Below are 12,084 nucleotides of genomic sequence, written 5' to 3' on the forward strand. Positions count from 1 at the left end.
GGATATACCCGTTAGTAATGGATCTGCTATAATGCTAGAATAGGGTTTTATTTATTAATGCTATTTACTAACTATTGTTTGTAACGGAAATATCCGTTAGTAAACTATAACCACTAACAAAAAAAAATCCTGGGTCAAATAATGTCCACCATGCACATCTAGCACATCTACTTCTAGCAAATATGATATAAATATCACATTCCACAAACTTAATCAACAAATGAATAACAAAAAACAAAGCCACCAATCAATTAAACATTATTATAAAAATATAGCCATCAATCTAAATCCCAATTTACAAATCAAACTTATATAGAACTGAATTCACCTAACCTAATCTTGGGTTGTCAGTCATAGAAGATCGCATTTATGACCCAGCTCATTTATGTGTATGCTCATGTCAAAGTTGGTTAGAACATTAATCCCTCTATTCAATTGCTATAATATCGTAAACACGAGCAATAACCTTTTCTTGAGTACCTGCAAAATTAAGCTAGAAATCAATTAAGGCACATGCAATTAAAAGAATAGAGCTAAGCAATTAACAAGTGAATAATAAGTGAAATTGCTAACTTCCATGCACTAATACAAACCTAACCCCCTAGGTAAATCAACAAGTAAAAGTCTACAAGTATTGTTATATCTAGAACAAAAGACCGACGACAGTTGTACTTGCAACTGCGTAGTTTATTAACTTCAATCAGGGAATCCAATATCTTAAATCAAGGAAAAAGGGGTTCCCAGAAATTTCCTCATAAAAATATGCTCAAGAATGAGAATTGTGACTTTGCCCAAGATGTTGACTAATTATGCAACAACAGACTGACCTTGTCTTTTACTATGCTGTTATGTGCATAAGTGTTGAGCATTATCACTGAATAGGCAAGAACATAAGTATATGCACTTTTAAAAGAACTTGGGTTGCATTTACAATATCGCTCAGAAAACTTTTCCATGATGCAGTCAATCTTCTGTACTTCTCCAGGCAACCGAAAGACTGAGCAAGACCAGGTGCGGAAGATACAGATGGATCAAGATGCCGTAATTGACTGTACGTAACATCTTCTTGGTTCCCATAGTCAACATAAAAGACTTCAAATAAGTCTTTTGGTGACTCCACAACTCCTCTTGGTGTATTTACAATCTATACACATTAAGTTAATATGTTATCAGAACAAATAAAGAATAATATGTAACCATGAAGAAATGCTACATCATGTAAGTTGGAAAAAACTACCCATAAAAACTACAAAAATAAAATGATTTTACAGTTAATTGTAAACAGATGTCAAAGAAAAGGTTAAATAATTATATTGAAGTAACTGAAAATCAAATCAAATAAAAAAGTGTGGCTTGTGCTCCGTACGTTTTGGTTAAAATCTTAAGTCAGTTGGAACTATAGGGTAGGCAAGCCTCTTTTTATTGTAAACCTATATACTAACTGGCCGTTGCTGGACACACAAAATTGTGGACAGGAAAAGTTAGCTCCACCGATAACCTATTTTAGGGTGCAACTCCCTTATCAAAAACTTGGTGATAGTCTGCCTAACCCTGGCTAGCTATTTGAATGAATACAAAACAGCCCTTGCACAAAATAAACTAGTAAAGAAAAGGAGCAGACTACTGCAAGGAGGATTCAAGGCCAGATTCTAATGTAAACAATTTAAGTACCTTTAATTTTTTTCGTTTTGCAGATTGCTCTGCCTGAGCAAGAAGGTGAGCATCAGCTATTCTGTCGGCACCAAAGGCGATTTGAAGCTTTGCTAATCCAGCTTCAGGAAGAGTTACAACCACGTTAGTCTTTGGATCCCACATGGATCCCAAATAGGTTCCAGTTCTATCAATAATTTCTACTTCAACTTGTTCAAGAAAGGGGAAAAAGTTACACAACATGGAGAGCAAATTCGAAATCTACATAAGTAGAGGGTAAGTCGTACCTCAACATCCCTCTGCAGTATCTTCCTTCTCATAAAAGCAATTGCTTCATCTGAATAAGGTTTGCCACGGCCAGGGCATCTAACGCCAGAGAAGGAGAAAGCAACGGTACAAGTTTCCTTGGGAATAGCAGGAAGTCTCCTACTCCGTTGCAAGAAAGGTAAGAAATCTTTGGTTTTCTTTGATGATGCTTAAGAATTACAGATTGTACCAAAACATGGTGAGCATAGTGAGCCTGATATTATTGTAAATCGAAAGCTCCACCAAAAGACATACATACCGTTAACAAATCTGTTATGTGCATTACTTGAGGATCCTTTGCCGAATGGATCCCTTTCTACCAAGAAGTCGTGCGAGATTCGGCAGCTAGGAGGGCATCATAATAGTTTGAACGTTCCTTAAAATCCCGGTGCCTGATGACAGTCTCAGAGCCACGAGAAACCACCAGCTAAGCAATGTTTCCACTTGGTGTTTGGCTGCTTGATGCAGATGGATCAGGAGTTGATTCATCAGCCTTAACTTTGGATGGAGAGACCAAGAAGACGGGTGGAACATAGTTTGTCCAATATTTTAGTCGGTCCTTCTTTGCTTGAAGTTCAGCAATCTTTAGCTCCGTCTTGCCTCCTCTTCCATCATATTTGCACTCCAATCCAAGTATTTATCCTGCCCCTACATGTTGAGTAATAGGCTGGTCAGGATAGTATGCAGAAAATTATGTGGGATACTTGGTTACAATGCCTCATCAACCAAGTAAGTGTAGAAAAATACTATTGTGAGTTGTGACATTCCCTGAAGCTTGGGAACAATAAAAAGCTATTGGCAAGAAATTCCACAGCTTTGTTGTAATTTTATAGCTTAGTGGTATTTGTTCAGAGTCAACATAGTAGCAACCATGACAACAACTATCATCAATTCTTAACGTTCTCTTCTCTTCTCTTTTTTCTTTTTTCTTTCTTTTTTTCCTTTTTTCACTTGAAAATATTCATACATATATAATTGGAGTTTTCAAAATAAATAAAATTCATTAACGCATTTGAAAGCATATGTTACTGATTTCTTTTGTCGGTAAGAAGTATAGCCTGCAACCTATTAGATTACAAACAAACAAAGAAATAAAGAATAAATAACACTAACTATAGCCTGTGTAGTATTAGAAGGTAATATGAAACAGTGTTTTAACTTACTGCAAGACCAACGGTGCCAAGACCAAATACAGCCACAATGGAACCTACTTCAACCTTTGCTGTGTTCCATACCGCCCCAAGTCATTTGAGCACATTACAAGTAAGGTTCCTCCAAAGATACGCTCAACAAAAAATGTTGGATGTACAATCTTCTTCTCGTGAAACATAAAAGATCTATTAAAATCCATTAATACGCTCCAAAAATACGCTCAACAGTAAGTTACAGCAATATGAATGTAACTTAGAATCACTCAAAGATAAAGTAATCTAGAAGGAAAAACTATTACTTGTGTTCGAAGAGAGAGAGAGAGATAACCAGTAAAAAAGCAACCTTTTTTAATCGAGAATCTATGAAGAGATTGACCTGGTTCGTCGAGAATCTAGTGAAGAGAAATTGGAGAAGCTAGGGTTCTTCGGAGAGTGTTTTTTTTTGGTTTCCTGTCATACGAAAAAAGAGGCGAGATTAGAATTCCTTTTCTTTTCTAAGTGTTAGCCGAAAAACATAAGAAAAAAGAAGGGTGCAATGTGCGTCACCAAATTTGCCAGCTTGACGGATATAAATGTTAGCATATCCCAACATAACCGAGAAAACACACTAAACCAATACAGGATATCCTTAACGGTGCAGGACCGTTACTAAAAATATTTGTAACGCTTTTTATCCGTAACTGTTTGGGCGTTATTAATTTGTTAAGCTATTTACTTACGTTTTATTACCGTTACAAATTATTTTTAGTAACGGTTTTTCAGTGTGACTGAAATTATTTACTAACGGTTTTTTAGCCTCAATTGCGGTCATTATTTGCAAAAACAGTAACGGTTTCCTTTACTTTCTAACGATTTTCCAGCTTAGCTTAAGTAAACTATTAGTAACGGTTGTGAGAAGTTAGTAACGGTTTGTTTTTTGTGGAATGTGTTACTGATTGAATCCTTTACTAACATTTTTTTTATCCATTGCTAACGTTTTTTTTCCAGCTTTTTAAGTGTAAGTAAATGAAGAGATTAGTAACGCTTTTTTTCCATTACGAAACAGTTGCGTATTAAAAAAAAAAAACTTTCTCCTACCACCCATTGAGCACCTTCACTTGCATAAAATGCCCCCACTTTTTTTGAGAATTCCACAAAAGTTATCACTAGACAAAAAACCTCACAAGGACATCCAATCAAGTAATTCATTATATTACTAAATCACAACCAAAAAGTCATACATAAACATTTGATGCACCACAAGGAAATAAACATTTCTTCAAAACCAATAAGATTTGTCAGGGAGCTCATCCTCATCTTGTTCAACTATCTACGCCTTGACAATCCATGAATCTTTAATCCTAATAATAACAAAAATTAAAATGTGTAAGACATAGGCAAAATGAAAGAAACATCCATACCTGAATTGAGTCGATGCTAATTTCAAGTATTACCCAAATACCTCAAAAACTTTCTAGCTAAGTAATAAGATATATCAATATGAACACAATACACTTGCTAAACAGGTGCCTTATACTAGTATGACTAGCTAGCATAAGGCCACTAACCTATTAATGCAAGTACATATTAGTACACGATGTTAAATCATGCAAAATAACTAGATCAATATTTAAAATCAGGAGAAATATATGTAACATTAAAACTTATAAGCCAGCACAACTATAACCACGACGAAGTAGATATGAGATGCACTACACCTAAACAGGATATCCACAAACTATTAAATTTGTTACCTAACTATATACGTATACCACGGTGACTGCAAGCCTTGTTTGTTAAACCGTAAATGAGATATGATAACTAACCTGCATAAAACCTTCTAGTCAGATATTGAACAGCAGCTGCAACAACATGTTCTTCTTCTCTAAACTGAACATACACATTGGCCACCTACCAACAAAATGAGCAAATTTTCATTATTAACAAAACATACAAACTTGGGGTGCACTATACTATAAAAGATAACTTACCATGTGGTCAGCCAAGTTATCATAGATGTTCAAACTCTCAATCTCCCCATACTTACTCAGCTCCTCAAATAAATCCTTATAGAAATCCTACAACAACAAAAAAAACCCATGTCAATTTTATCTAATTACAAATACACCCAAGCCTGCACAAGACACTAGACTTAGATCCATAGCTCTCCGGATGTGGCTTTAGTCTTTTTTCTAACAAAATGTAAATAAGAGTTTAGGACCAAGATACATGCCTTGAAACTATCAGCCCTTGTCCTCGATGGATATTCACTAGTTGTACATATCACAAGGAACCTGAAAACAAATAATAGATACACCATTGTCAAGTCTTAAAACTCATTTCATCATATTAGAATATCAACAAATGGAAATCCAAATGACCTTCTCTGAATCAGCAATAGCCGTTGGAGTAGCACCAGAAGGTTGCAATAGTTGAAAAGGTAGAGTACCCACAGAGGCAAAATTACTCCATATTTGTCTAACATTTCATATATTTAAAGTTCCTAAAAGAATTCCAAAGTAGATAGAAACAAGAATTTTTAAATCCATACTAGATCCATACAAGATTTTTAAATGCAAGACTTAGCTAACATTGTCCAAAGTAATTATATGCTTGCATAAACAGAACCAACGTATGTGAGTACAAGTAAAAAAGTACGACAGTGTTGAATTAATTCCAAATCTTGCCCTGCCTGCAAAATCTTAATTACAAATACGGAGACCTAATTTACTTTTAACTTTTCTGTATCTCCACAAGCTAGTTGGAGTTAGGTAGACCTCTACCAGTAATATTATATCTTTAAAAAGCTTACTCCTAGGGCACATATGACCTGTAGCATCATATGGTGTTATAATTACATGTAGCATCATGGTGTTATAATTACCAGTAGCACATGGTAGCATAAGACATGTAGTATCATGGTATTATAATGAGATGCAGGGAATAAAAACTAGGTAGTTATATAGTACTAAAAGTTATAAGTACTATAAAAGAAAAAGTAAATAAATGAGAAAACTAAATAAACAATGACGGCTTAAAAAGGATAGGCAGTTATATAGTTATGACCTTGAGGTGCTCCAAATTGAGCTACCTAAACCAGTATTTCACTCCAACAAAACTTATACTACCAAGCTACTATCTGAGTATCTGATAACAATACAAGACTATGACAAATGCTAAAGAGCTAGAATTACAAGTGAAGAGGTAACATACCACAACTTTGATCTTAGCAAGATTGCTTTCCTTTTTGGTTATCTCTGTTTCATTTGTTTGTAATTTGTTTGAGACATCAGCTACTTGTCTTCTCTGCTGTCTGTTAGTCTTTGCACCGAAGCCATTAACAAACCCTATTGTAACAAGAGGCAGAAACAATGATGGCTCAAAGGATTAATATATCTGACCATCTCGATATATTAATATCCTCCCAAACTTAATTACACTGAGAAGATCTTACAATTTAGTTTAAAGGGAGTGGATCTGTAATTCTGTATACAGTAGCTTCTACCTTGACCCTACCGAGTTACTAGATAGGAGCCAGAAGCTAGCAAATGCCCATTCCAACAGGGCAACTCTAAACGCACACGCTAATATATCTTTAACTTTTAAAGGGGGTGGACTACATGAGTATAAAAAGTGTGTTCATAACTTCATATTTTTCTTAGCTGTTCAAGGACTAATCTTACATTCTATCAGCTACGCCAACTTTCAAATACCATTGAACTCGCAAACAAACTTCACTAGTTCCTTTCACACTTCCATCCCTTCTATTTATGATTCCCTGATTCTACACTTCACTCCATTTCTACCCTAAACTAAGTAAGTATTTAAAGGTTCTTAATGTTAATAGTTTAAATGGAGTGTTGAACTTGATACAGTAGCTTCTAACTTGAGCTTATCAGATCGGAGTCACAAGCTAGCAAATACCCAGCGCCTAGTATAACTCTAAACATTCATGCTACTAAGCTAACTTTAGAAAAGTTACCAAATGAGCAAAAGAAGTTTGTTAATTATTCAAGACTATATTTTCCCTAATATCTCTATGAACAATCTATAGCTGACAAAACCTCACTAATCATACATTCAAAGTCTTTCAAATGCTAATAACAATTGAGCCCCATGTTACATAACCCATAAACACACATGCCCAACTAGATATAACATAAAAAATCAATACTTTATTTCGTGAACATTAACAAACAACTATTCCTAGTAAGTTACCAATCATTTATCAAATCTGATCTGGCATAAGATCGAAACAAGATCTACAAAGAGTGAAAAATAGAACAAATTAAAACTGTTGAACAAAGTTCAAATTTTCATCAAACAATTTAAAAATTCAACAAACATTAAGAGATAATCAACAAAACAACGAACCTATGTTCACAAATCCCTTACCAAAATTAGTTTTCCAAATAAAAAAAGTTGAGTGTCACATTGAGAAACCTAACTCGTTCTCAAAATGAAATCTGAAATCCAATTAAACCGTTGGTATATAAGCGCAAAAAGTAAATAAGAGAATTGAAGAGGAAGGCACAAAAATAAAAACCTAAATTTTCTAAACCCTAAAAAGAGAAGAAGAATTGAAGAAGAAGAAGAAGAAAGAGAGGAAGAACTAACAAAAGAAGAAGAAAAAAACCTTACCTTCGTTTTTAATGAGGAAGTGTTGGTTTGAGCTAACCATTTCGGGCTCTCTGAAAGTGAGAGAGAGGAGTGCGGGATTCCAACCTTTAGTTTTAGACTGTCCTTTATTTTTTAGATTTTTTTCTTTTTTATTTTATTTCTAACAGTATCCATGTGTTACTCAACCGTGACGAATTAATTCCGATAATTATCTTAAATTAAGTAATGGATAAAGTGACATACTAACACTTTATAAACATTAATAATTGTGTAACGGTTAAAAAATGTTACTAAGCGAAAAATGAGTGCGTTACAAAATCACCCTTTTGGTGTAGTGACATCATTAAATATTAATTCAATATTTTAAGTAACGCTTGTCAGTAACAGTTATATTCGTTACTAATTGAAAATTTGCACTGTTACAAAATAGCTATTTTGGTGTAGTGACATAAAGAACTAATCTGATTAAAGAACACCATGAACCAGAAGAATCATTAAACCTTAAGCACCGGCTTCATCTCCTCCCTTGAAGGAGAGGATTAGCCTTCCATAAAGAAAAAAGAACACGAAGAACGAGAAGAAGAATCGAAGAACATAAGACTAAAAAGATTAACTTATTAAGACTCGGCTAGTTAAAACCAAATCTTTTATTATTAATCTCTCTCTGCCTCAAGTTCTGGAGACAAGAGTATAAGTGAATTGGCAAATTACATGAGGCACTTAGATTCTCTATTTATAGGGGTACAATGAGTTCTAGAAGCATTCCAAGCCGCTATTTGTTTCATAATACAAATCAACTTCTTTCAGAGTCCAACTCCATCTCCAAAACTGAGAAGGAAGTGGCTACAGTGTTGTTTCATGCGTCTGGACGCACGATCCATGCGTCTGGACACGCGATCCATGCATCCCAGACGCGAAAGTCTATTTTCCCTCTTTTGCTCTATCCTTCTATCCTCTTTTGCAGGCTTTGGTCCAAGCAACGAATCATTTTGCCTTGGGCTTCCAAATAGGCTTTAAAATAGGTCCAAGTCGCATCTTTAATAGCTTCAATTCCTTGGCCTTCTCCATGATTGTCCACGGGCTTCCCATGTAATCCTTAATGCTTTGAATTGCTCCGTTTTACCTTTTTTTTATCTAATATTCCACAAAACTCTCTCTTTCACCTGTAGAATCATAAAACATAACTTACAAACACTATTAGTCCACTAAGATGGCTAAACAAGAGGCATAATTGAGGGTTAAATTGTAATTTTTGAGCACTTATCACAACTCCCAACTAGCCTTTTGCTAGTCTCTTAGCAAATAAGATAAAAAAATAGATAAGTGATCAAAATCACATTCTAATAACAAAAATAAAATCCTAACTCACTTTCGCAAGCATCGCGATTGCATTTACTATATGCAACAATGCTTTAAACCTTTAAGTTCCCAAAAAATGACGAGTTATAGTCTCGTGAGGGTTTTCAGGTGATACACCCACAAAATCAATCAATAGCATGTTCAATAATGATAGTATTTTTTAGAGAGAGAAATTCCTTACCCATTTGGTGCTTACTCTAACAGACGGTCTCCATTGCTAACTACATTGCTGCAAAGACTCATAGATTATGATGGGAGATAATAAAAATTGACAAAATTCTCAATCAAGGCTTATGTTTGTACTTAGTCAATCTCCTATACTCTCCTATCCAAGAAACGAAATCCCTAGTTTACCATAGGTAGATAATCTCGACTTTCAATCCTCACGGTCCATACTCTCGAGAAAAGAATCTCTCGAGGAAGATGGTATACTATTTTACCTCATGTATGTGGGGAAAAGAATAATGAATACGAACATCCCACATACTACCTTGAAAAACAGACTTCTAGATGACAATCGTCTCATGGAAAGAATGTTAATCACATATGAAGTGTCGGGTCCTTCACTTTAGCATCTTCTCACCTATTCTAGACGCAGTTACCATCTTGTAGTGATAAGTCATGGGTTGTAACTTGGCTTGGGTATTGGTTTATGAAGAAAAGGTAAAAAGGATTCAAAGGTTATTTCTGAAAACTAAGGGTTTTGCTTCATTCTTTGGAAGATTTCTTCAAATTCTGTATTGCAGAGAAATTTTTTCCTTTGTCTTAGCTTTTCCATCCATTTTGTTCAACTTTTTTTTTTTTTTTTTTTTTTTTTTTTTTTCGATTGGTATATCCTTGATTAGTCTTGGATATGCTTGTTTTCCACTAGCTTCTTTCACTTAGAAACAGAATGATGGTCTTCATTGTATCTCTCGGTATTTCCTTGTAATCATCCTTTTTGTGCTATTTCTTCTTCTTTGCCCCCTCTTATTCTCGAAACATATGGGTATGGGTGATAAAGGTTTTGGCTATATTCCTTGTGCGGAGTTGGGTAAAAGGTAAAGGGTTTTATGAAAGAAGATGGCTTATTGTAAAAGGCAAAAAAGGGTTTAACATGATGGGCCTACTAGGTGGGATAAAAGGCGAATGGGTTCACTACTTGATTTATCAATTATGATACCCTGTTTTTGAATAGACTACAAGACCTAATGGCTATCTCCCGGTTGATGTCGCCGTAATTAACCAAATCAACAAATAATGAGACTATATTACAACGACATAAAGAACTAAAAGATGTTGAGTCACTAAGACTCGGATTTTTCGTAAGACTCTCTAAAGAATGGGTATAAAGCTCAAGTCTTATGGGTTAAGTCTAAAAAATCTGCTTCTAGTTTACTAGGGATTAAATCTCTTTTCTAACAAACGTACACAAAACTGACCAAGTACTATGGTGGTGCTTTGATAAATAATTCTATCAACAAGAACTATATCTGAGCATAATAAATAGTCTAAGCGGTAATGAAATCAACAATATCAACTATCTATCAAACTCAACACTAACCAGTATAGAATCTATATCCCAGACTCATCATTAAAATTCATTTTTCTCATGCTATTGATATAGAAACAAATTTTTTTTTGTTTTTGAAAACTAATTTTTGAAATTCATTTCTCAAGTACACCCTCCCCCAACTTAACATATGCATTGTCTTCAATGTATAGAAATTAAGTAAATAAAATAAATGAGAAAAAGGGAAGATGTTACCATTGATGCCGGATATCAAAATTAATTCCAAAAATAAGAACATTCCCTTTTACCAAGATTTTTTTTTTTTTTATTTTTTATTAGGTCTTTTTAAGTCAGATCCCTAAGATTATATATTATATCATGCATTATTAATTTGGAGTAAGGAGATCAGATTTTCTTACCCAAATCTAACGAATGTTTGGAGGACGAGGATGCCTCACCTTGTGGGTTGTCAAAAATACTCCTTGATATGCTGGAAAGATTACTGGTGAAGTTGCTTCTCTACCTTGAACTATTTCAGGTCTGATGATTGTGTGATAGGCCTTTTGGTTCCTTTGTGTAGAAGATTGACGAAAATCTTTTTTTCTAACAGGACAATAGTATCTGATGTGCCCTTTACCACCACAATAATGATAATGGATGTCTGGCTGACTGCACTCAAGGTGGGCGATAGGCTGGTTCATATACTTCTCTCGTTTAGACAATGATGGTGTAGAAGAAGTTTCAGCAGTGCAATTCTTCTTATCAATATGGTCCACTTTCTACTTCATAAGACACATTTCAGTTTCTAGATTCTGTTGCTTTTCCAAAACTTCTTTAAGCTGATTCTGTAGCAACTGATTTTTTTGGGTAGAAGTTTGTTGTTCATCCTGAAATGTAAAGTTCATCTTCTCAATGTATGATACTATCTCTGCCAATTTTCCATTCTGCTCACTTAAATCCTGAATTTTCTGTAGAGATTTCAAGAACATGGCTAGCAACGCCTCCGTGGTAAGGTTCTCAGGTTCATCACAGTTTTATGTAGATTGAGCACTTTCAATTGTATCTTCGAATGGGACAAATTCTTGTATTATGCTATCAAGGAAGTACACCTCTCCACCTTCGGTGTCATCACAATCCTTATGCAATAGATGAAAGATATTTATGTCCATGGACATCTTACCAAAGTTGATCTTCATTTCACCGTTGTAACAATTTATCAAAGCTTTTGCGGTAGTGAGGAAAGGTCGGCCTAGAATAATTGGAATTTTATCAAAGGCCTCCATGGTGTCTATCACAATGAAATCCACTGGGTAGTAGAAATCGGCTACTTGAACAAGAACATCCTCAACTATGCCTCTGGGAATCTTGGTAGAACGGTCAGCCAACTTCAATTTGACTTCTGTAGGCTTTAGGTTCTCTAGGCCCAACGCTTAGTACACATGATATGGCAAGAGATTAACTGATAAGAGCCCAAAACTGTAGTTTTAACCCCTTTAACAATATTGCTTTAGACCAATTATGTGATTA

The 12,084-nt window shown here is 34.8% G+C and overlaps 1 protein-coding gene and 1 long non-coding RNA gene across 10 annotated transcripts; both read right to left on the reverse strand.

Moving 5' to 3' along the window:
- Positions 1-237: 237 nt before the first annotated feature.
- Positions 238-3,610, reverse strand: LOC147497525 (ribonuclease TUDOR 1-like). Of its 9 annotated transcripts, none has more exons than XR_015197142.1 (7): positions 3,451-3,610; positions 3,120-3,268; positions 2,216-2,604; positions 1,938-2,125; positions 1,672-1,772; positions 828-1,144; positions 238-480 (listed from the first exon to the last, which is right to left on the reverse strand). XR_015197142.1 is itself a non-coding variant. In XM_086563714.1 (3 exons), exons 1-3 carry the CDS (start codon positions 1,891-1,893, stop codon positions 439-441), a joined length of 477 nt encoding a protein of 158 aa, XP_086419840.1. In that variant the 5' UTR covers positions 1,894-1,926; the 3' UTR covers positions 238-438. The 9 variants fall into 9 exon arrangements, 2 of the variants coding, with proteins under 2 accessions (XP_086419840.1, XP_086419839.1); XR_015197141.1 differs by having other exon boundaries at positions 3,120-3,271; XR_015197144.1 differs by having other exon boundaries at positions 932-1,144; positions 3,120-3,271; positions 3,407-3,610.
- Positions 3,611-4,312: 702 nt separating this feature from the next.
- On the reverse strand, positions 4,313-5,141 carry LOC147497526 (uncharacterized). Its single transcript, XR_015196124.1, has 3 exons — positions 5,078-5,141; positions 4,913-4,997; positions 4,313-4,447 (listed from the first exon to the last, which is right to left on the reverse strand). It is a non-coding gene; the product is annotated as an uncharacterized LOC147497526 (long non-coding RNA).
- Positions 5,142-12,084: the final 6,943 nt, after the last annotated feature.

Source organism: Coptis chinensis, chromosome 5 (assembly GCF_015680905.1).
Source record: "Coptis chinensis isolate HL-2020 chromosome 5, ASM1568090v1, whole genome shotgun sequence".
Taxonomy (NCBI): Eukaryota; Viridiplantae; Streptophyta; class Magnoliopsida; order Ranunculales; family Ranunculaceae; genus Coptis; species Coptis chinensis.

Coding starts and splice junctions, on each gene's coding strand:
- LOC147497525 (XM_086563713.1), bottom strand. CDS start 1,893: ATGTTGTGTAACTTTTTCCCCTTTCTTGAACAAGTTGAAGTAGAAATT. Junction 1,145..1,671: donor CAAAACGAAAAAAATTAAAG/GTACTTAAATTG, acceptor TAATGTGTATAG/ATTGTAAATACACCAAGAGG.